The sequence below is a fragment of the Oncorhynchus clarkii genome, chromosome 28 (genome assembly GCF_045791955.1).
Source record: "Oncorhynchus clarkii lewisi isolate Uvic-CL-2024 chromosome 28, UVic_Ocla_1.0, whole genome shotgun sequence".
NCBI lineage: Eukaryota > Metazoa > Chordata > Actinopteri > Salmoniformes > Salmonidae > Oncorhynchus > Oncorhynchus clarkii.
In genome coordinates, this window is record NC_092174.1 from 17,330,649 (window position 1) to 17,356,213 (window position 25,565).

The 25,565-nt window shown below is 42.4% G+C and overlaps 1 protein-coding gene across 4 annotated transcripts in view; it reads right to left on the reverse strand.

Moving 5' to 3' along the window:
* LOC139386582 (partitioning defective 3 homolog) overlaps positions 1 to 25,565 on the reverse strand; it is a 232,113-nt gene that overhangs the window by 74,040 nt on the left and 132,508 nt on the right. For 2 of the 4 annotated variants that reach the window (XM_071132242.1, XM_071132244.1), the window contains 4 exons: positions 17,842 to 18,001; positions 7,469 to 7,655; positions 4,450 to 4,601; positions 3,648 to 3,692 (listed from right to left, as the gene is read on the reverse strand). In XM_071132242.1, coding sequence (XP_070988343.1) covers positions 3,648 to 3,692; positions 4,450 to 4,601; positions 7,469 to 7,655; positions 17,842 to 18,001 — 544 coding nt within the window. The remainder of the gene's footprint in view (positions 1 to 3,647; positions 3,693 to 4,449; positions 4,602 to 7,468; positions 7,656 to 17,841; positions 18,002 to 25,565) is intronic. The other 2 variants (XM_071132243.1, XM_071132246.1) reach the window with 1 other exon arrangement.

The window sequence follows — 25,565 nt, forward strand, 5'->3', positions numbered from 1 at the left end:
GCCTGTTTGTTTCAGATATTCCGCCCTGGCAACTGAGCCTTCCGTAAATACATGGCTGTGGTTTCAGATAGCAACCTCCAGCTTCTCCGTTTCTGCACTAGGCATGGTTGTAGGATTCAGACGGTCATACCTGGCAACCGAGCCTTCTACAGATCTGCACTGGCATGTTTGTATGTTTTAGACAGTCAGACCTGGCAACCCAGCTCCAACATATCTGTACTATCGATGCATGTTTGTACAGACTGCCACCCTATTCAAACAGGAAAAAAACAGTGTCGTACAGAGATCTGAGATGGTGCCTTAACATAACAAATACAGCGATCAATCACCCTGCAGTCGACTGGCAGGTCGAACAGGGAATACCCTGAAAGTGTCCTAAACAGCACCCTTTACCTTATATAGGGCCCATGGAGCTCTGGTCAAAAGTAGTGCACTATGTAGGGAATAGGGTTCCTTTTGGGACACAGCCCATTTGTGGCTATAGGACCAACTGAAGCTGCACATATCGAGTGCCTTCAGAGAGTATTCATGCGCCTCAACTTACTTCCCAATTTATTGTGTTACAGTCTGAATTCAAAATGGATTAAATAGATTTTTTTCTCTCACACATCTACACAAAATACCTCATAATGACAAAGTGAAAACATGTTTGAAAATTGTTTGCAAATTTATTGAAAATTAAATACCAAAATATTACATTTACATAAGTATTCACACCCCTGAGTCAATACATGTTAGAATCACCTTTGGCAGTGATGAGTCTTTCTGGGTAAGTCTCTAAGAGTTTTCCACACCTGGATATTGCAACATTTGCCAATTATTCTTTAAAAAATTCTTCAAGCTCTGTCAAATGGTCTGGCCATATATGTTCAAGTAGATTTAAGTCAAAAATGTAACTCAGCCACTTCAGAACATTCACTGGTATTGGTAAGTAACTCCAGTGATTTCCCATTGTGTTTTAGGTTATTGTCCTGCTGAAAGGTGAATTAATCTGTCAAGTGTCTGGTGGAAAACAAACAGCCAGATTTTCCTCTAGGATTTTGCCTGTGGTCAGTTCCATTCCACTTCTTTCTTTATCCTGAAAAACACCCCAGTCCTTAACGGTTACAAGCATACACATAACATGATGGAGCCACCACTATGCTTGAAAATATGGAGAGTGGTAATCAGTAATGTATTGGATTTGCCCCAAACATAAAACTTTGTATTCATGACAAAATGTTAATTGCTATGCCATTTTATTTTTCATTATTACTTTAGTGCCTTGTTGCAAACAGGATGCATGTTTTGAAATATTTGTATTCTGTTTCCTTCTTTTCACTCTGTCATTTAGGCTAGTATTGTGGAGTAACTACAATATTGTTAATCCATCATCAGTTTTCTCCTATCACAGCCATTAAACTCTGTTTTAAAGTCGCAATTGGCCTCATGGTGAAATCCCTGAGTGGTTTCCTTCCTCTCCAGCAACTGAGTAAGGAAGGATGCCTGTATCTTTGTAGTGACTGGGTGTATTGATACACCATCCAAAGTGAAATCATTAATAACTTCACCATGCTAAAATGGTTATTCAATGTTTGCTTTTTTTGACCCATCTACCAATAGGTGCCCTTCTTTGCGAGCCCTTTTGGGGCTCCCGAGTGACTCAGCGGTCTAAGGCACTGCATCTCAGTGCTAGAGGCGTCACTACAGACCCTGGTTCGATTCCAGGTTGAATCACAACCAACCGTGATTGGGAGTCCCATAGGGAGGCGCACAATTGGCCCAGCGTCGTCCGGGTTAGGGTTTGGTCGGGGTAGGTCGTCATTGTAAATAAGAATTTGTTCTTAACGGACTTGCCGAGTTAAATAAAGGTTCAATAAATAAAAATTAATTGACAGATAATTGTATGTGTGGGGTACAGAGATGAGGTAAGTCATAAAAAAATCATGTTAAACACTATTATTGCACACAGAGTTAATCCAATTTATTATGTGACTTGTTAAGCTAATATTTACTCCTGAACTTATTTAGGCTTCCCATAACAAAGGAGTTGAATACTTACTGACTCAAGACACTTGATTTGTAATTCATTTGTAAAAATGTTTTAAAAAAAACATTCCACTTTGACATTGTGGGGTATTGTGTGTAGGCCAGTGACCCCCCAAAAATCTACATTTAATAAAAACATTTATTCAGACTGTAACACAACAAAATGTGGAAAAAGTCAAAGAGTGTGAATACTTTCTGAAGGAGCTGCAGGCACATAACAGACTGGAAACTACTGAAGGAACTTACGTTGTTATTTGCCATTAGGGAGCCCTATATGCATTGCCCTCTCCTAAACTAGTGAAGTCCTTGACAAACATGTGGCTACAGTCTGTGTCAACAAGGTCCTATAGCCAATCAGTGCAGAAGAAGGCCCACTGGGCCAGACTATCTAAGCTATTGTGTCCCATCACTCCCCTCTCCCAGGCTGTCACTGTCTCAGTCCCAAACGGCACCCTATTCCTTATATAGTGCACTGCTTTTGACCAGAACTCTTATGTTCCCAGGTCAAAAGTAGTGCACTAAATACATGGGACGTTACTCCCTCTCCTAGGCTGTAACTGTCATCAGTTTCCCCAGGATCGGGGATTTGTTTTGGGCCTGCTAAATGGACCATGCCCCATTTAGGGAGTGGATGTATATATTAGAGAGGGAGAGTATAGCACAGGGGAGAGAAAATAAACCCTGAAACACTAAAGATAATAGCCTGAAATCTATTAGCCTAGCTACAACAACAGAGTTATTAGGGCAAAATTAAATAGGGAGTTTTTTTCCCCCAAAGCTGGGAAAAACTTAAAACATCAATTAAATAGTAGGTGGGTGGAGATCATGTATTTTTCATATGAACATACACCTAGTTGAGATATTATGTGGATGTCATTTTACAGAAAGGCAAATAAAATACATATGTGGCCTCTTCTTTGCCAAGTCTTGAATTGGAGGTTAGAAACAACAGGTGTGCGTTCCAATTGGCACCCTGTCCCCTATATAAACACTACTTTTGACCATGGCCACCCTATGAGCGCACTAAGGGAATAGAGTGCCATTTGGGACACCGCCCTGGTATCTCGTTAGTGACTGCTCAAACACCGTTTGGAGCCTACAACAATGTCCTAACAAGGGACATTAATGACATATTTAGTCTCATTTATGCACAGTAGTCTGACTGCGACACTACCTCTATTTTCTGTTGTTTCCCTTTCTTTCTCCTGCTTTCACTGTGCCTTTCGGCTAAATCCCATCCTTCAAAGGATCTGCTATTCAGAGGTGGCTGTGAAAACACACACGGATGACAATGACGGATGACTTGCTGTCAGTTTGCAGCCCCAGCCAAGGACAGAGCGATTTCGCTTTCTCTCAATCTCTCCCGCCCGCTCTCCTCCCATTCCCTTCCACAGAACAATTAGCAGTGCTGCTGGATCTTAAGAAGAATCACTGCCTAGTCCATATTCACCAGCCCACAATTCCACTGCAATGACCTCAAACTGTCTTCATGTTCTATGTATTCTCATTGTGATTAGTGGATTCTACATTCTAAAGCAGGTCTGGAATCTCACAATGAAATGGGGGACTGCAGAATGGATGAGGTGTCCGTTCTCCCTCAGTGACGGGTCACTCCTTACCTGGTGTGTTCTCTTTGCGAGGGGTGAGGTTAATCTCGTCGGCTACTGTTAAATGGGGGCAATAAACATGTCGGATCGGTTAGTGAGCACATTCCACATGCAAACATTCCAGCAACGTTATTGTACAGTCAGTACATCATCACATCTTTAGGCAATTTCAAGGGCAATCAGAAAACATGCGAGACAGACAGACGGACAGGGAAATGGAGAGATTTAGGATAGCAATCAGAGCTATTGTGATATAAACACGTGCAGGACTACAGTAATTCAGTAGGGATAAGAAGCAGATTAGATATCATCGGCTGGGTCCCAAATGGCACCCAATTCCCTTTATGGTGTACTATTTTGACCAGGGCCCTATGAGAGCACCATTTGGGACGCAACCATAGTGTGGGTGAGAGGGAAGATTACTGTCAGCCAAAGAAATCAGAATGGTTTCATGCCACCTCAAGTGAGCTGAAACGTTGTTCTGAGGTGTGACAGGAGACACAGTACTTAAACCTGTTTGATGTCACACAAAAGACAGAATTACATCACATTTCGATGACATACAGTAGAAGCCACAAATATTAGGCTGTGCAACGCAAGTCTTATAGATGCAATTTACAAGCAGGGGGGTATGTATGTGCCTAATGTGGGGATTCCTAACAACTCACAGGGCCGGTTTCACAGACAGAGGGCTAGGCTTCAATCTGTGTCTGGTAAACCAGCCAATAGCGTCTTGCCATTGGTTCCAGGCAGGGCGGACCTAAAGGGAGTCAAATGAGAGGGAGGGAAGGGACCAGATGGTTTCCTTCAGTACCTAGATCCATGCTCTTGGACTTGCGTGTCTTGATGATTTCCAGCTGACTGGCATCTCCAAACTGCTTTGTCCGTTTCTCTGACATGCTCTGTCTGCCGAAACCCTCCCTCTGAAAGGCTCCGTCTGGGTCGGTGTCATCAGGGCTCAGGGTGCTACAGGAGAGGGAGTGATGGAGAGACACACAAAGACAGAAAAAGGAGTGGTGGGAGAGGAAAGAGAGCGGGGAGGGAGGAAGACAGGAAAAAGAGACAAAGGGATGCGATTATTCCAGTGGTTCTAGTCATTGTCAATGAGCTTCAGTGGGTCATCAAATCAAGCCACACCTAGAATCTAGGCCATACTTGATAATCCACTGATTAAGGTAGAGACTGATTAGGGCTGGACCAGCTACAATCACCACACACACCCAGCCCAACCCACCCAAGCCCACTGACGAGAACTCAGGCTGGGCCTCAGCATCACGGACACCGCAATGCAAATGGCAACCTATTCCCTATATATAGTGCACAACTTTTGACCTGGGCCCATAGGGTAGTAGGGCACTATATAATGAATAGGGGGCAATTTGGGACGTATCCAGGGTTACAACGGCCCTACATGCCCAGTTAAGTATGCAGCAGGTGGGTGTGCCTGTGTGTCCTTTCAAAAAAACATATGGGACACATTGACCTTGTCCTTTTGTATGCGTCAGTGTAGAATTAGCCATATATTTACCTTGTTTATGTGTCACTATTTGTAGAACGCAACATACAGCGGAATGAAACAGCCTTATACCTACTCTACATCTTCGCTGGTTCAGCGAAAGGAAAAACAGAGGAATCTTTTAAATACACAGTATGAGGTCTAATTTGCAGCAACTGAAATAACATTCCGTCTCGAAAACTTAAAAAAAAAACATGGTCCTGATTATCAAAAGGAATGTCAAGTCTTAAGACAAGTACTATAATGAAAATCCGTCTAGATGCAGAAAAAAACACTTGATTCAGTGGGATGGGATTATCTAGTCCCAAGTTATGGAAAGATTTGGTTTCAACAAAGTGATACAGGGCATCAAAACACTGCATTCATGTCCGACTGCCAGAATAAAGAGAAATGGACATTTGTCACGAACGCTAAGTTTAGAACGAGGAGAAAGACGAGGCTAATCTTCCACCCACGCTCTTCTCCTTGTACACCGAGCCGTCAGCACAGGCAATAAGACAGGACCCAACCTTAGAGGGAATAACAATAAGAGGCAGTGAACATAAGATATGCATGTATGCTGATGACGTTCTGTTATTCCTTAAAGACCCAGGCTCAAGTGTACCTAGATTGATGGATGTTTAACAAACATTTGGAACATATTCAGGGTATGTGCTTAACATACACAAGACCCAAACCCAAGTATATAATTATACCCCACAGCAAGAGCTGAAGAGTAGGTAGAACTTCCAGTGGACCTCTCTTCATCTATTAAATATCTTGGGAGTGAATCTAAAAAGATACAGCCAAACTCTGTGACAAGAATTACGTTCACGTCAACAAGAACATCTATGATGACCTGGACAGGTGGAATTCACTTCCTTTGGATCTTAGTAACAGAAGTGAAACAATCAAAATGAATATCCTGCTGCGGTTACTGTATTTCTTCTAATCACTGCCCATAGACATCCCACCTAAACAGTTTAGGGATAAACGGATATCAAGGTTGATCTGGAACAGGAAGAGACCAACAATGAGATTAGCAACATTACAATAACCAAAAAACAGGAGGGGGGTATAGCCTTACCAAACCTAAAAGATGATTTTGTGTCCGTCCAATCAATTGAGACCTCGTGTGTTTGTGCAATTCAGAATACGATGGAAAGCCATTGAGACTACTTTGACAGAGATACCCATACAGTCAGTTTTAGGTAATACGGACATGGTAATAGAAACATAGACACAAATCAGTGGATTAATTTATCTTAAGACACGCTTTAGACAGAGGTCAAACTGCTGAGCTGGCCCGCATTCGACCCCAGCTTCATTCCTGCTGTAGAGGCAAAAAGGCATCACATCATTTTCTAGAGAACTTCCAGGACCGAAGTAAAAAAAACATGGATAAACAAGATTTTTACAGGTTTTTATTTTGTTTTTATTTCACCTTTATTTAACCAGGTAGGCCAGTTGAGAACAGGTTCTCACTTACAACTGCGACCTACAGAGGTACCTACAGGTTCGATACTACTTTTTAAAAGATATAAAACTGATTGACCCTCAGGCACCTCAGAAATTGATAAAATAATTCACTAACGCATACAACTTGGGGAGTATTAAAAAAAACGATTTCAAGTCTCTACATGGATATTTTATCTTCAATGAAACACTCTACAAGCTATATTAAACGGAAATGGGAGGAGGAACTGAACATTGAATAATTGATGAAACATAGTTGAACATATTTGAGACTCAATTAAGCTCTACCAAGTCATAGTTGAAGTGTACCTATGATGAAAATTACAGGCCTCTCATCTTTTTAAGTGGGAGAACTTGCACAATTGGTGGCTGACTAAATACTTTTTTGCCCCACTGTATGTTACTGTAACTGGTATGATGATATGTGCTGTACCTGCCAGACCTTGTTTTTTTGTTATATATATATATTTTAATTATGTAATCTTCAATAAAAACAAGGTCAAAAAAAGGAGTGTCAAGTCTAATACAATAACAGTTGATAAAGAGTTTCACATGGAGCTACTAGAAGGAGCCGTGAGTGAGGCTGACTAGGAAAGACACCCTATTCCCTATGAAGTGCACTACTTTTGACCAGGGCCCATTTTCAAAGTAGTGCACTATGTAGTGAATAGGGAGCCATTTGAGATTCACACACAGTCGCCATCAGACACACTGGAGATTTATGACAGGAGGAACTAGTGAAACCTTCTGAGATGAGGAGAACATTCACCATGACACAAGGGCATTTACTGTAACATTCTCTGGTCAAGTAGTGCACTATGTAGGGATCAGGGTGACATTTGGGATTGCCCTCTGCTCTCACCTCTCATTCTGAATTGGAGTATCTTTGGCCCAAGTTGGAGGGACCTCCACATGGAACCCCATGTCATCATGGGAACTGGAAGACGATTGGTCAGAGAGGTGGGCAGGAAGTACAGGTGGCCGATCGTCTTCGATGATGACAGTGTCGTCCTGGGGCATGTTGACCGTTGGGGAGAGCTGGTAGTTACCTGAAGGACAACATGGAGGAGCAGATGTATTTATTAAACATTACTTAAAAAACATAAGCCTATGCAACATTAAGCAATTAAAAACAGTACTCTATTGTAGCAATGAGGTTTGTGCAGTAGGCCAGGGGTTCCCAAACTTTTTCACTCGGGGGCCCACCTTCCAGCATTGGGGAACACACCCCTACTACGCACGTGCCACGTCAATTTCTATGGCCACAGGCACTGTTCATGACAGTTCACACCTCTCTTGTTGGTGGAGAGAATTTTGCAGGTTTAAAGCTTATTGGGTTAACTGCTTAGCTCATATACACACACATTTAAAGCGTTCATTTAATACTCGACATTTGATATATTTATTTGATATTTATTGGACATTTGATCCTTTGATATCGCAACATAACTTACCACAATCAGTGTTGAATTTAAAAGCAGACCCAGACTGAAATTCTCAAATCAGCATCTGTCATGACATTCTTAAGAGTCATTAAAGTGTGTTTAATGCAAGCTGCACCATTGTGAAAAAGATACAACTACTTTCTTTGGCACGCTCACGGTGCGAGGCAAAAAAAAAGAAGAAAAGTCCCATTTCTTTGTATCCAATTGAGGGATTTAAAACCACATTGATATGCAATGCAGGACTTTCTGTAACACTATCCTTAATCTGTCTTTGTGGGTAACTGACTGTCTATAGAAGGATGGTTTCTATGCTGTATAAGAGCCCTACACAATAACGGAGAGAAAAGTTCATTTGTGTTAGGAATCTGTTTGGGTCTCATGGCAGGAGAACAGGACTTTCTACCCAGGACCTGAGGCCAGGGTTACTGTTGTTTCTCATAGCCTTTCACACGGAGTATGTGTGGTACCAATTACATCCACAGTTTCAACTGCCTGGCCAACTTGCATGGCTGGATGAATAGTAGTGTGCTTAAAGTTCAGGCCGTGACCAATCTTAATAGAGCCGAGTGTGTGTGTGTGTGTGTATATATAGTGTGTTGTTGATCCTGTGTTCCCTAGTCCCTACCCCTGCTATGTCTCTTTTCAGGGAACTCTGTGGTGTCGGTGAGCCCTCAAACCCAGTAGGCTTTTCTCTTTCAGCCCACACACACACTGTCCCTTAACAGACCAATGGACACTGAGAATGGTTCTATGGTTCTTTAAGTAAATGCCACTGTCGATGAGTTTGAATGAAGGTGGCAAGCACGGAGTAACCCAATGAATAAATCAACTTCCATTCATGCTCTTTTTCTAGAAGCAAATCAACTTTCTGGACGGACATCCATCCATACATAAGAGTGTTATTATGGGTAACAAATGGCACCCTATTCCCTTTACAGTGCACTACTTCTGACCAGGGCCCATAGAGCTCCGGTAAAAGGTAATGCACTATAAAGTGAATAGGGTGCCATTTGAGCAGCACGCGGATTTGGTGGACCAAGCCAAGGCCACTCGTCTACCAACAACAATGGTGCTGACAGGTGAGCAGAACTCACAGCTCCTGACTTGGTTGGATTCCCTTAAAATGAAGGTTGTTTACACTAGCCCTAATACAATCAGACATCGGGACAAAGGACCAATAGTTACAGCTTCTTTACAGAATTGCCTTGTCTTCAATAGAAGCAATTATCAGAGACTATGTGGAAACAGACCGGTGAATTTTGAGAGGAGCAGGATTTAATAGCCGAGAAGTAGAAAGGCAGGCTGGCCAGATGAAATGAGAGATGGCGAGAGGTGAGAATAATTGGGCGAGAGACGAGGGATGCAGAAGAGAGAAGTTTTTTTTCTCCTCCACTGTCCAAGTCCATCTCCCTAATTAGCATAAGCAGGGGAATTGCCTGAAAAAACGAGCCGTTGCCTAAAGAAGAGAATAATTTACTGAAGTCTCTTATCCTCTGTAGCTAATTGTCATAGCAGTGGGGAAGGTCTGCACAACAATGGGAAAGTGATCAGAGAAATTCGGCAAAGACAAAACCTTTGTTAGCCCCGATCATGACCAGTTTTAACTAAAACAATGCAACTTTAACTCATTTTGCCATTGTATTCTCAGGGGCAAGCAGCATCACAGAGTCTAGCTAAACAGTGTTGAGGTTCAAAGTGATGTACTTATTCTGTTTTGAATTTTGGATGTAAAATAGCATGTTTTTCAAACCAGCAAAAATAATGCAACAAGCCTGGGTTGTGTTTTTATACCTTGCACAGTCGTGGTTCAATTTCAGCTATTCCCATATTGGGCTTGGTTTATATGAACTGAGCAACGGTTTCCTGGAAATCATGCGTACTCCCCAAACCAATAGAAGAACAGCAATCCATGTAGGTCGACTCTATAATTAAAAAAATGACGGCGGGTGTGCACACTGTCAACGCAACATTCAACTGAGGCGACCACTTGGCCACAAGGAAGAAAGCCGTGCGACTGAATGAAGAAGTCAGCCATATCTCAACTCTGCCTTTGTTGTGGGGGTGGTTTATGCTGGTTGAAACTCCTGGTGCCTCAAGGGAGACAGCAGGAGCAAACCACTACACTGCAGGGGAGGATGCATCTGGCAAAATGGCAAGGGAAGATGTGGATTACATGACGAAGTACAAGGACATCGTCGATAAAGTGTGATAAACACCCAGCTATAATCTGTGAGAGAGCGGGTGGGAGAGCAATAAGGGCCACGGACCCCCCCCCACGAACCCCCAAACCAGGCTGGGGAGGGGGACTATGGAATGGGCCTTTGGGCTTGTGCACATTGACATTATCCCAAGCGGTGGAGAACACCTGAATCCTAAGGGGGAATGGGACAGTGAGGAACATCTTGAAGAAGCCACTGGGTATCTCATTGAATTCATTGATAAGATAAAGGAAAAGTTCAACTGGAACAGAGAGAGGACTCTGAAATGAGGAATAGCAGCCTACAATGTGGGGGTTGGAAATATCCATTCATATAAGGAGGTGGATGTGAAAACCACTGGAGGGGACTATTCCAACGACGATGTTGCCAGAGCTAGATGGTACCATATATATTGGTACCAAGACGGAAATCCGTATTGCCAAATCTCATGAGCAAATGGCTTATTACACCACTGAGAGGGACTAGTCCAATAACGTAACTCTAACTGTAATCATAGAGATGAATGAAAAGAACATGTTCAGCCGACATGTTCAGCCTGGTGATTTATTATCGGCTGACATTTTTAATCTCCACGATTACAGTTCACTTCGGCTTTACAATTCACATGAATTGATATACAGTATAGTAATCTAACATCACACTAACATTGTCTAATAAAACATTTGGTTACAAAACTTAATCTAAGACAAATGAAATGGTTAGTAATGCCCTGTCTAGTACCGTACGTGTAATCTAATAGACAGAACGGATACTTTGTTTTCTCTGTCACCAGGAGTGATGGTACAACTAGGAGCGGGCTAGGTATAACTGTGCCAAGCTCATTTGATCTCAAAATAACTCCCTGTCTGAATCTATGACATGGACAGACATTGGATAGGAGACGAAGTGTGACAGATACTGTTTAAAACCCCTTAAATGTAAAGTCCCCATATTTGGGGACTCAAATTGATTTTTTTATTCAATTCAGTCTGGTATGAGAACAGTAGCCCCTATCTGGAAAGGGGGTGTCTGCGGAAAGTGGAGTATCTTGGCTATTGATCTGCGCCTTAAAATCATTGGTGTGACTTACTACCATATATGTGCATACAAATGTATAAGGGCAGGCCAAGCCAATATGACCTCACTTGAAGATGGCTGCCACCTACATTTTGGTTAGTGTCGTGAAGCATAATCAAAATAAACACGGAATACGTTGATTCACACTGAAAGCCGGGACTCCACAGATCATGAGGATGTCTTATTTGTCTGCCTGTGACCTACCGTTATTGGTCATCAGGCCTGAGAGTTAAAATGTTCATTTAACACAACGTTTTCACCAAACATCTTACACGGTAAGCTTCGATTTGGTATGTGTTTGAGCTACAGCTACAAGGTTTGGTATGAAATGAATCCTTAGGTTGGTAGGAACAAATCTAGCCTATTGCTGGATGTTATCTGTTATCTGATGATAACATAACGGCAACATTGAATGTCCATCGAGTGACTATCTTTGCGCAGGACAAAATATGATGAAAACACTTGGATATCCCCGGTATGTCCCACGACACCACCACAATGTTTGAGAGAGGTCGGTGTTGTAGAGATGTAGTTTTTTATAGTGAACAATAACTTTTAGCCAAATCCAGTGTGCAATTACCACATTCGGACACATTTGGTGAGGTTGAAAGGACACTTGAATGTACCCTGGATAACCCATAACACCACCACAATGTTTGACTGAGGTTGATATGGTAAAAATTGTGTTTTTATACTGAACAAATAGCATTTAGGGATTGCAAATATGTAATAGCACTGGAATGACCTAATTTACAGACATATGTCACTTTGGAGAGGTTTAGGGACACTTGGAAATGTCCCGTGACCACACCTGACACCACTAGCTAAAACATCTGCCCATAGGTCTATCAATCCCATTTTTTTCTGATATTGTTCACATGTTGTGGAAGCCCTCTGATGTGTTTCCAGCTCTGGGAATCAATCATTTTCTTAAAGCTTGTCAATGAAAGATTACTTTCAAAATAAAAAAGGTTATTTTGTGTGACCCTGATCTTGTGTATTCTGAACTATCCAACTCCTATCTATCTCCTGATAATTTCCTCCCAGATGTCTTCTTTCCAAACATACCAAGTTTTGGCACGTCAGAATCAGGTAATTACACACGAACAGCAGTTACTTTTGGGTATGTCTCTTTATGATGAAATGTACATTTTGCCATGACATCCAAGTTAGTCTACACAACAGATCATGATAAAGGTGTCTTCCAAAATAATTTTAGGTAAAAATTTAATTATTAAGTGATAGTAATTTGGGTGAACTCTCCCTTTAATAGTTCATAAGCACTGTGGGAGGAGAGGGATTTGAAAGGGTAACGGAGGGGAATAGTTGAACTACATTGAAAACATTTTATTCGCTGCCTGTTCCTCAAATTGCACCCTATTCCCTTGATAGTGCACTACTTTTTGGAATAGGGTGCCATTTGGAATTCAAGCACGGTTCTTCATCCTCTGTTAAATGACGCCAGTGAATTAAATACTGGTTTATAAACAGGGTTGGGCGGGATTCCTTGTAATTAGTTACTGACTACAGTTACATGAAAAATAAAGTAATCAGTAACATAATCCTCCGGATTACACAAAACGAGTAACGTAATGACTTTTGAACACCCAGGCACATGAGGAAAAAACAAGAAACCCGCACACTGCTCTTGCTAGTATCACTGCTCTTTATCAGACTTTACGCATCAGAGCTTTTGTGATTGTTTGTAATTTGCACCCCTCATGTTGACATTGCTCTACCCACATCTGTATTACGCATCAGATGAGGTTGGAGTTGAGGGAAAATAAACATGTTACCAAACATTACAATGTACATACATAATGTACATACATAATGTACATAGAATACATAAGTGTTCTCATAAAGTGTGTACATAATGTATTAAACAGGTCTGTAAAACCACACAACCAGGACATTGACCTATCAAGTGAGTTTTCAAAAATCATTGGGTACAGTGCAAGAAAGAACGTCAGAGTAATGAAAGCTCCGTTTTTTGTACATTTTATTTAGAGACATCACATTTAGAAATATCACATTAAGATAATTCATGTGGGACTAATTCACCACCTGAGGTATTTAACTCTAAATGTAGCCTAATTATTGCTGATCGTTTGCCATGTAATTGACAGGCCTATATCTAACAGTACATGTCATGTATAGGCCTATATCTAACAGTACATGTCATGTATAGGCCTATATCTAACAGTACATGTCATGTACAGTGTGGCAAAAAACTATTTAGTCAGCCACCAATTGTGCAAGTTCTCCCACTTAAAAAGATGAGAGAGGCCTGTAATTTTCATCATAGGTACACTTCAACTATGACAGACAAAATGAGATTTAAAAAAAAAAAAAAATCACATTGTAGAATTTTTATTGAATTGATTTGCAAATTATGGTGGGAAATAATTATTTGGTCACCTACAAACAAGCAAGATTTCTGTCTCTCACAGACCTGTAACTTATTTAAGAGGCTCCTCTGTCCTCCACTCGTTACCTGGATTAATGGCACCTGTTTTAACTTTTATCTGTATAAAAGACACCTGTCCACAACCTCAAACAGTCACACTCCAAATTCCACTATGGCCAAGACCAAAGAGCTGTCAAAGGACACCAGAAACAAAATTGTAGACCTGCACCAGTCTGGGAAGACTGAATCTGCAATAGGTAAGCAGCTTGGTTTGAAGAAATCAACTGTGGGAGCAATTATTAGGAAATGGAAGACATACAAGACCACTGATTATCTCCCTCGATCTGGGGCTCCATGCAAGATCTCACCCCGTGGGGTCAAAATGATCACAAGAACGGTGAGCAAAAATCCCAGAACCACACGAGGGGACCTAGTGAATGACCTGCAGAGAGCTGGGACCAAAGTAACAAAGCCTACCATCAGTAACACACTACGCCGCCAGGGACTCAAATCCTGCAGTGCCAGACGTGTCCCCCTGCTTAAGCCAGTACATGTCCAGGCCCGTCTGAAGTTTGCTAGAGAGCATTTGGATGATCCAGAAGAAGATTGGGAGAATGTCATATGGTCAGATGAAACCAAAATAGAACTTTTTGGCAAAAACTCAACTCATCATGTTTGGAGTACAAATAATGCTGCGTTGCATCCAAAGAACACCATACCTACTGTGAAGCATGGGGGTGGAAACATCATGCTTTGGGGCTGTTTTTCTGCAAAGGGACCAGGACGACTGATCCGTGTAAAGGAAAGAATGAATGGGGCCATGTATTGTGAGATTTTGAGTAAAAACCTCCTTCCATCAGCAAGGGCATTGATGATGAAACGTGGCTGGGTCTTTCAGCATGACAATGATCCCAAACACACCGCCCGGGCAACAAAGGAGTGGCTTCGTAAGAAGCATTTCAAGGCCCTGGAGTGGCCTAGCCAGTCTCCAGATCTCAACCCCATAGAAAATCTTTGGAGGGAGTTGAAAGTCTGTGCTTCCCAGCAACAGCCCCAAAACATCACTGCTCTAGAGGAGATCTGCATGGAGGAATGGGCCAAAATACCAGCAACAGTGTGTGAAAACCTTGTGAAGACTTACAGAAAACGTTTGACCTCTGTCATTGCCAACAAAGGGTATATAACAAAGTATTGAGATAAGTATTTGGTCAATAACAAAAGTTTATTTCCCACCATAATTTGCAAATAAATTCATAAAAAATCCTACAATGTGATTTTCTGGATTTTTTTTCTCATTTTGTCTGTCATAGTTGAAGTGTACCTATGATGAAAATTACAGACCTCTCTCATCTTTTTAAGTGGGAGAACTTGCACAATTGGTGGCTGACTAAATACTTTGCCCCACTGTATAGGCCTATATCTAACAGCACATGTCATGTATAGGCCTATATCTAACAGCACATGTCATGTATAGGCCTATATCTAACAGCACATGTCATGTATAGGCCTATATCTAACAGCACATGTCATGTATAGGCCTATATCTAACAGCACATGTCATGTATAGGCCTATATCTAACAGCACATGTCATGTATAGGCCTATATCTAACAGCACATGTCATGTATAGGCCTATATCTAACAGCACGTCATGTATAGGCCTATATCTAACAGCACGTCATGTATAGGCCTATATCAAACAGTACATATCATATATAGGCCTATATCTAACAGCACATGTCATGTATAGGCCTATGCACTCACAGTGAATGGCTGACATGAGTGCCCCTTTGTTCAATATAAGAGTTGATTAATAAAATGTCAACCTACAGAGAAGCACCTTCTTTTCAACATTAACAACTGTTAGAACTGTTTTTCCCACATTAACGGTTTGACATTTTGCGCAATCAGAAAGTGCACTGTAAATACGCTACAAAGCAGTAGGCAGAACTCAGAGTCCAGACAACTGTATGACTGACCAGTGGGCCAGGTTGAAATGGTTTGGCAGCCTTACCTACTCATTCAATCAACTGGAATCCAAAAAGAAGCCATCCACCCTTGAGGGCGATCAACTAGACAACATTTTGCCGAGTTGAGTGCATGTGAGACGTCATGAGGGTGTGCGAAATGACAGCAAGGCTGACAAAGTGGTATCAAATGTTCTTATTGATATTAGTTGAAGTAATACTAAACGTAATCAGCTGTTTAACATTTTTAGAAGTCATCCGAGCTGATTACAATTAGGTAATCCCTGTTGCATGTAATTTGTTACTACCCAATACTGTTTATAAACGGCTTTAACTTTATTCCAACCACTTTAAATCTGACATTGACACAAAGCCTGACAGAAAATTCCTAACTGCTTTGAGTTCTCTAGGTATGCAAAGACATAATGAATAAATAAACTCAGCGTGCTATGAACCATGGGATTTGGGGATTTTTCTCACCAGAATGACTCGAAATTAAGGCACACAAGTGAGTCACGCAACCAAGATGAAAATCTAAGACATACCCGTCAAGCTGTTGTTAAATGGTTCACAATGAACATTTTGTGACACTTTAATCCTGTAACGTCAACAGTTACACGCTCTGTCTCTAAAGATTACATTCAGGCCATTGTTCTGATGTTAAAATGGGCTGACAGGGCAACAACAATCCTGCTCAGGATACATTAGACTGTGTCAGTATGTTGGTATCCTGCAATAGGTTCACAGTGAAACACTGATCAAGGAAGTGGATGGACGCCGAGTGATGTAACAACGTATTAATGGGTCTCATACGCTACCTATATAGATGAGCGTGATGGCAATGTAAGAACAACATTCGGTTTACTGTAATAGAGAAAGTAGCACCTTCCCCTGCGGTCCACATGTGTGTTTTTACAGTGGATTACTTGATCTGCGACGATTAGGTTTGTAAACACAGGAAATGGCGTAACTGACTGTGCTTTGAGTTTCCATTCAACTGTCAGCTGATCTTAATGTCTCGGGAAAATGTCAAGGAAAAGGTTGCGTATGATTTACAGCTCAGGGGCCCTTGTATGGTGCAGTGCACCTTCTGATTGATTCAGTGGTGCGTGTGTGTGTGTGTGCTCTGTGAATCCCTGAGTTTGCCTGCTCTGACAGCGCCTCAGGCCTACCCCAAGAGAGAAGACCAGGTGTGTGTGTGTGTGTGTGTCCGTGTGTGTGAGGGCCTTGGTCTGACAGACAGCGAGACAGGATGGCAGGCAGGCTGTTTGACGGGAAGACAAGGATTTTAACGGTCCGGCCACGACTGAGCGGCAGAGATTCAATCAATCATAGAATTGAGATGGCAACCAGCCAGCCGCTAGGCCAGATGTTACAACACGAGGTAATGGTGCACCTATTCCAGTCCACTCATGGTCCACCTTCTCTAGTATATAAAATGGTTAAAAGTGAATACTTTTTATCAGTAGGAGTCATCAGAAATGGTGTCTTCTTAGTTTGAATTATTTGGCCCTTGCTGTTCCAGTAACAATACCACATTATCTGAGCTTGGCTCAGGTGTGAATTGCCTGTTATCAAAACTGTTAGGTTCCAGTTTGTAGAGTGTGAATGACAGACAGATCTGGTGCTAACCCTGCAGTAAAGGTGTGAGAAGCTATAGGGCAGGGGTCAGCAACAGACGGCCGGCCCAAAACCATCCAGCGAGTCATTTTTTTGGGGCCACCCCAAAGTTTTTAGTAAAACAAAATTGGGGGCCATTTTAGTTTTGGGTAAAAAAAGAAGAAGACTTAAATCACCAGGAATTGAGCAAAAAAATGTGTTTTATTTAAGAAAGTATTTCCACGAATCGACACGATCGTGTCTCACTGTATTCAAGGTATGAAATTATTGTTATTTTCAAATACAAATCTCCTTTTGGGCTTAGTTGTGGTCAATTTGCAGTGTACAAATTACTATAATTATGTTGCGCCCGGACCATCCGCTCCTACAAAAATGTCCCGCGGCTTAATCTAGTTGCCTACCCCTGAGTCAGTCACCCATAGAGTAAGACATAAGACTCAACTTTGCCAATGTCCATGCTAAAATGGGTTGTATCCATCTATAGTCCTCCATCTGTATCTATGGGGTCACCTGACTCACCCATCATCCTGCCCATCAGAGTCTGCTGTGGCATCAGGTTGTCGTCCAGGCCCTCTATGCCTCCGTACAGGGAGTGGGAGATACGGCGCTCCCGGTCGTCCAGCAGGGAGGAGTTCAGGAGGGTCTGCTCCGGTCCCAGGGTGCTCCCAGGGGCCTCCAGCTACATACAGATGGGTGAGAAGACGGGTACAGTCAATACATGACATATTGGAAGAAACAATCCTTATTATAGTGGGAAGGTGTCGTATGAGACGAAATTCTCCCTTTGGTACATTGGGATTAAATCTTGAATCTTAAATCTTTATAGAGTTTGAACTAGCTCAATGCCACAACCCCATTATTGCCCTTTCACGCTCACTGTAGGATAGCAGCAACAATGACAGTTTAATTTATAGATAACAATAATCCCCTCCGTGAGGGACAGGCAGACCGGTAGAGGCAGGCTAGCCTGGTGCTAACATTCGCCGCAGCACCACCACAACCACGGCTAGCGAGATAAATTACCATGGATTTCCAATAGCAGTTAAGACACCGGATGTCAACATTCCCCCCACAGGAGAGCAGCAGCACAGTGACATTTCCCTCCGGTGTCTATCGGACACACTGCTGTTTAATGGACAAACAGGCCATTTGCTGACTATGTCACCTTTAAACACACATGACTGAGGAGGAAGTGGGGTTAAATGTATATGGACCATAGAATTCCATCGTATCAGTAGAAATGACAGGATCTCTATGGTGTGGATGGATCTCTATTGGTTACACTTAGAATCTCCTATATCATTGATTTGAAGTATAGGGACTGCTTCCTTGAGCAATTATGCCTAGTCCAAGACTAAGAGGTATTCTCAGAGGAGATTCTCCATTGAAATAGCATTTGTTTTGTCCAGAATTTGGGTCTGGGAAAACCAACCCTTTAGTGGTGTTGGAAACTTACTTGAGGCCATTTGAATGACATGAGCCCGTTTATCTGCATAAGCAGCTTCTTAGTAGCAATAACCTGTTATTGGTTAGGATGTGTGCATTGTTGCAGAGACAGGGGGAATTACAGAAAGTGTCCGTCCGTCCAGATATGTTCTTGCATTTCTGTATATGATTATTTCTAAGGAAGTAGGTAAAGGGCAACAGTGGAGTCTCAGCTCCTGATAAACTAGCCTAGTCTCTGTGGAACTAGGGCAAGGAGCGATGTGGAACTCAACATCGCGGTGGTGGTGAGGACAACAGTTGAAGAGAGAAGAAAAAAGAAAAAAAACTCTGGGAGGGGGGCCAGAGGGGCCCACCTAACAACACTAACTGAATACTTCTCACAAAAAAGACATCCCTGACCAAGAAGGTTCTGGGCTCAGGCTGGGCCACAACACCACCATTAGAGGAACAATTCTTGCCCAGCAACAGAGAATGACTGTTTATCTTAGACATACAAGGAGATGACTCCGCCTAGTCAGATATTATAAATATGGGCTTGTTTTAGTTGTCAAATCATATCAAATGTATTTATAAAGCCCTTCTTTTTTTTTTAAATCAGCAGATGTCACAAAGTGCTAATACAGAAACCCAGCCTAAAACCCCAAAGAGCAAGCAATGCAGGTGCACAGTGGCTAGGAAAAACTCCCTAGATGGTAGGAACCTAGGAAGGAACCAGGCTCTGAGTGGTGGCCAGTCCTCTTCTGGTTGTGTCAGGGGGAGATTATAGCAGTACATGGCCATTAAGAACAGACCGTTGTTCAAGATGTTCAAACATTCATAGATGACCAGCAGGGTCAAATAATAATCACAGTGGTTGTAGAGGGTGCACCAGATCAGCAACTCAAGAGTAAATGTCAGTTGGCTTATCATAGTCGAGCATTCAGAGGTCGAGACAGTAGGTGTGGTAGAGAGGGAGGGAGAGAGATGTACACTACCGTTCAAACGTTTGGGGTCATTTAAAATGTCCTTGTTTTTGAAAGAAAAGCTCATTTTTTGTCCATTAAAATAACAGAAAATTGATCAGAAATACAGTGAAGACATGGTTAATGTTGTAAATGACTATTGTAGCTGGAAACGGCAGATTTTTTATGGAATATCTACATACTGTAGGCGTACAGAGGCCCATTATCAGCAACCATTACTCCTGTGTTACAATGGCATGTTGTGTTAGCTAATCCAAGTTTATCATTTTAAAAGGCTAATTGATCATTAGAAAACTATTTTTGCAATCATGTTAGCACAGCTGAAAACTGTTGAACTAATTAAAGACGCATTAAAACTGGCCTTTTTAAGACTAGCGGAGTATCTGCGGCATCAGCATTTGTGGGTTCGATTACAGGCTCAAAATGGCCAGAAACAAAGCACTTTCTTCTGAAACTCGTCAGTCTATTCTTGTTCTGAGAAATTAAGGCTATTCCATGCAAGAAATTGCCAAGAAACTGAAGATCTCGTACAACACTGTGTACTACTCCCTTCACAGAACAGCTCAAACTGGCTCTAAACAGAATAGAAAGAGGCGTAGGAGGCCCCGGTGCACAACTGAGCAAGAGGACAAGTTCATTAGAGTGTCTAGTTTGAGAAATAGACGCCTCACAAGTCAAATGGCAGCTTCATTAAATAGTACCCGCAAAACACCAGTCTCAACATCGACAGGTAAGAGGCGACTCCGAGATGCTGGCCTTCTAGAAAGAGTTCCTCTGTCCAGTGTCTGTGTGTTCTTTTGCCCATCTTAATCTTTACTTTTTATTGGCCAGTCTGAGATAAGGCTTTTTCTTTGCAACTCTGCCTAGAAGGCCAGCATCCCGGAGTCGCCTCTTCACTGTTGACGTTGAGACTGGTGTACCTATGATACCTTTGTAGATATTCCATAAAATAAATCTGCCGTTTCCAGCTACAATAGTAATTTACAACATTATCAATGTCTACACTGCATTTCTGATCAATTTGATGTCATTCGAATGGACCCCCCACCCCAAAAATGGCCTTTCTTTCAAAAACAAGGACATTTCTTAGTGACCCCAAACTTTGGAACGGTAGTGTGTGCTCTGTCCAACTGGATCCTCACCAGAACTTAGAACCTATCATTAGTATAAGAATCGCCAACAACAGATGTGCGTCACAACATGAGGAAATGTAATCAGTGAATAATCCACCCACAGCCCCTTCATGTCATTTCCCAGGTGTTTGAGAGACGTGATAACACAGAGCGAGACCGGAGTGATACAGAAAGGTTCCGTTCTATTCGTGCAGAAACAGCTGAACAATCACCAAGCAGACTACTGCCAGTAAAACCAGGGTAAGTGAGAATGACTCAGGCTGGAGACCTGGAGAAGGATTTCAAGAGAGCGGCCATTTGGCTTCAGACTGTTGGAAGTCAGCCTCTACTTTAAATGGGGGTAGTTCATGAAACTGGCTGCAACAGAGAGCCTATCTAGCCTGCCTTAATAACAGCCAAGGAGATTTGCCATACTGAGGTCAGTCAACAAATCACCACTCTACCCACTGCATATTCAGTCCTATAATTAAACTGGTGCAGGGCTGAACTCCATTGGGTCTGAATTGTGATGAGGGAAGAATCTGTCAGAATAGCCCTGTGGGGTGGGGTTTAATATATTAGTTCAGATTCAGAATAAGGTTTGCCAATGATTACTATCCTAAAAGAAGTAATCTCAGGAGGAGATGTCGAGGAAAGCGAGGGACGGTGTGAGGTGATGAGTGAAAGGACCACCACCTGTCCATGAAGCTGTGCCACCTGAACGGCTGTGCCACCTGAACGGCTGTGCCACCTGAACGGCTGTGCCCTTGGTAGACTTCTACTGTGGTTTATATATACAGCACCTTCAGAAAGTATTTTCCACATTCTGTTGTGTTACAGCCTGAATTTTAAATAGATTCAATTGAGACATGTCACTATATCCCATCATGTCAAAGTGGAATGTTGTTTTTAGAAAAGTTGACAAATTAATACAAAATGTCTCGGGTCAATAGGCAGTCAAGCCTAAATACATTCACTCTGTGTGCAATAATAGTGTTCAACATGATTTTTGAATGACTACCACAGCTCTGTACCCCACACAGACAATTATCAGTAAGGTCTCTCAGTCAAACAGTGAATTTCAAACACAGATTCAACTACAAAGACCAGGGAGGTTTTCCAATGCATCACAAAGAAGGGCACCTACTGGTAGATTGGTAAAAATAAAACAAGCAGACATTGCATATCCCTTTGAGCATGCTGAAGTTATTAAATAGACGTCGGATGGTTTATCAATGCACCCAGTCACTACAAAGATGCAGGTGGCCTTCCTGACTCAGTTGCCGGAGATTAAGGAAACCGCTCAGGGATTTCACCAGAAGGCAAATAGTGACTTTAAAAATGGCTGTGTGAGAAAACTGAGGATGGGTCAACAACATTGCACTTACTTCTCAATACTAACTTAAATGGCAAAGTGGAAAGAAGGAAGCCTGTACAGAATAAATATATTCCAAAACATGCATCCTGTTTGCAATAAGTCACCAAAGTAAAACTGCAAAAAATGTGGCAAAGAAATTAACTTCATATCCTGAATACAAAGCGTTATGTTTGGTGCAAATCCAACACTCACTGCACACAATGCTTCATATTTTCAAGCATGGTGGTGGCTGCATCATGTTATGAATATACTTGTCAACGGCAAGGACTGGGGAGTTTTTTTTCTATAAAAATAAACTGAATAGAGCTAAGCACAGACAAAACCCTAGAAGATAACCTGGTTTAGTCTGCTTTCCAACAGACACTGGAAGACAAATTCACCTTTCAGTAGGACAATAACCTATTTTTTATTTTACCTTTATTTAACCAGGTAGGCAAGTTGAGAACAAGTTCTCATTTATAACTGCAACCTGGCCAAGATTAAGCAAAGTAGTTTGACACATACAACAACACGGAGTTACACATGGAATAAACAAACATACAGTCAATAACACAGTAGAAAAAGTCTATATACAGTGTGTGCAAATTAAGTAAGATAAGGGAGGTAAAGGCAATAAATAGGCCATAGTGGTGAAGTAATTAAAACATACCAATTAAACACTGGAGTGATAGATGTGCAGAAGATGAATGTGCAAGAAGAGATACTGGGGTGCAAAGGAGCAAGATAAATAAATACAGTATGGGGATAAGGTAGTTGGATGGGCTATGTACAGGTGCAGTGATCTGTAAGCTGCTCTGACAGCTGGTGGTAAAAGCTAGAGGGACATACGAGTCTCCAGCTTCAGTGATTTTTAGTATATGGGGCTTTGGTGACAAAACGGATGGCACTGTGATAGACTGCATCCAGTTTGCTGAGTAGAGTGTTGGAGGATATTTTGTAAATTACATCGCCGAAGTCAAGGATCGGTAGGATGGTCAGTTTTACGAGGGTATGTTTGGCAGAATGAGTGAAGGATGTTTTGTTGCGAAATAGGAAGCCAATTCTAGATTTAATTTTGGAATGGAGATGCTTAATGCGAGTATGGAAGGAGAGTTTAAAGTCTAGCCAGACACATAGGTAACCTAAAGCACCAGGCCAAATATACACTGGAGTTGCTTACCAAGAAGACAGTGAATGTTACTGAGTGACCTAGTTACAGTTTGACTTAAAATCAGCTTAAAATGCTATGGCAAGACTTGAAAATGTCTGTCTAGAAATGATCAACAACCAACTTTGACAAGAACTTGAATACATTATAATAATGTGAAAATGCTGTACACTGCAGACGTACAGGACCGAGTTTGGGGAAACCCTAGACAAGTTGACTGCTGTGGCTAGCCAAAAAGGACGTGTTTTGAAAGTTGGATCTTCTTGTTCTTTGAGGCTTTAAAAAAGTGTTCTCACACAATGATTTTGAACCTTCAAAGCAACTGGGGAACGTCCATGGCAGGTAATGCTGTCACCGTCGCCTGCTACTTAACTTCTGAGTGACAGGAACCACGAGCACCAAGTGTCAAACTCTTTCCAAGGAGTTCTGCGGGTTTTCGCTCCTCCCTTGCACTGCATTGATGAATTAAGGTCAATAATGAGTGAGGCACTCCTCTCACCTGGTTGTCTAGGTCTTCATTGAAAGGAAAAAAACTAAAACCAGCAGACACTAGGCCCTCCGTGGAATGAGTTTGACACCCCTAACCAACACCAATCAGCCTACACCACTGCGCACACACCTGTTGTTACTATGACAACTAACATAGCCATGCCAGCAAATGACTGCTGTCTGAACACACACTAATCCGATTTGATCACTTGTAACTTGCTGTTTGGACAGTCATTATGGGTATTGTGTGTAGTTGGGTGAGAAAACAATATATTTAATCCCATTTGAATACAGGCTGTAACAACAGAATATGGAATAAGTCAAGGGGTACCGAAACATTCTGAAGACACTGTACATCACATACTCTGAGGACCGCGTGGGAAATGGATCAATGAAGTATAATTCCTCTTCTACATAGACACCTAGAACCATACTGCTCTAGTCCAAGCCATCCTTTCAGCTGTATCTGTGACGCAGATATCGACCAGTCTCCCCTGTGTGTCTGTACCTCACTCAAGGCCAGTGCTCTCTGCTCTCACCCTTCTCCACAGCACAGCATGCCCCGACTGCAACACACAGCTCAGCCCTTACCCCCTGCTCTGCTTTCAATTACCAGCTGCGCAATGGGCATCTCAGTTCTGACATGTGCCGTAGCAAGAGGCAGAGGCAGGGATGGAGGCCTACAGTACAGTTCACACTACAAACAACACACTGCTGGAAAGTGGGCAGTGCAGTACACTAGATAGAGAAGTGATCAAGCCAGAGTCTTGAGTATGTACCAATATCATGACACATTAGACCCCGGGGCATGGAGGCTAAGACGAGAGCATGCCTGCGTCCCAAATGGCACACTATTCCCTACATGGTGCACTACTTTGGACCAGAGCCCCTGTTCAAAAGTAGTGCACTAAATAGGGAATAGGGTGCCATTTGGGGCGCAGGTCATGTTGTGTGAACTGCTGTGACCCACCTGACTAACTGTTCTTTAAATCACATCCATAGCAGAGCTCTCCAGTCCAGAACATGTCCCTGGCTTTGGAATTTAACACGGGGACTACATGTGGGAGGGTGTATGTTAATGAAAACTGAACAACTGTTTCAAGTGTTTTTGGAAAAACTTCAAATTTCAAGGCATCTTCGTGACGGGTTGTCAGTGGTCACAGAGTGATGGGTTGTCAGTGGTCACAAACTGACGGGTTGTCAGTGGTCACAAACTGACGGGTTGTCAGTGGTCACAAACTGACGGGTTGTCAGTGGTCACAAACTGACTGGTTGTCAGTGGTCACAAACTGACGGGTTGTCAGTGGTCACAGAGCGACGGGTTGTCAGTGGTCACAGAGCGACGGGTTGTCAGTGGTCACAGAGCGACGGGTTGTCAGTGGTCACAAACTGATGGGTTGTCAGTGGTCACAAACTGATGGGTTGTCAGTGGTCACAGAGCGATGGGTTGTCAGTGGTCACAGAGCGATGGGTTGTCAGTGGTCACAAACTAATGGGTTGTCAGTGGTCACAAATTGATGCGTTGTCAGTGGTCACAAACTGATGGGTTGTCAGTGGTCACAAACTGATGGGTTGTCAGTGGTCACAAACTGATGGGTTGTCAGTGGTCACAAACTGATGGGTTGTCAGTGGTCACAAACTGATGGGTCGTCAGTGGTCACAAACTGATGGGTTGTCAGTGGTCACAGAGTGACGGGTTGTCAGTGGTC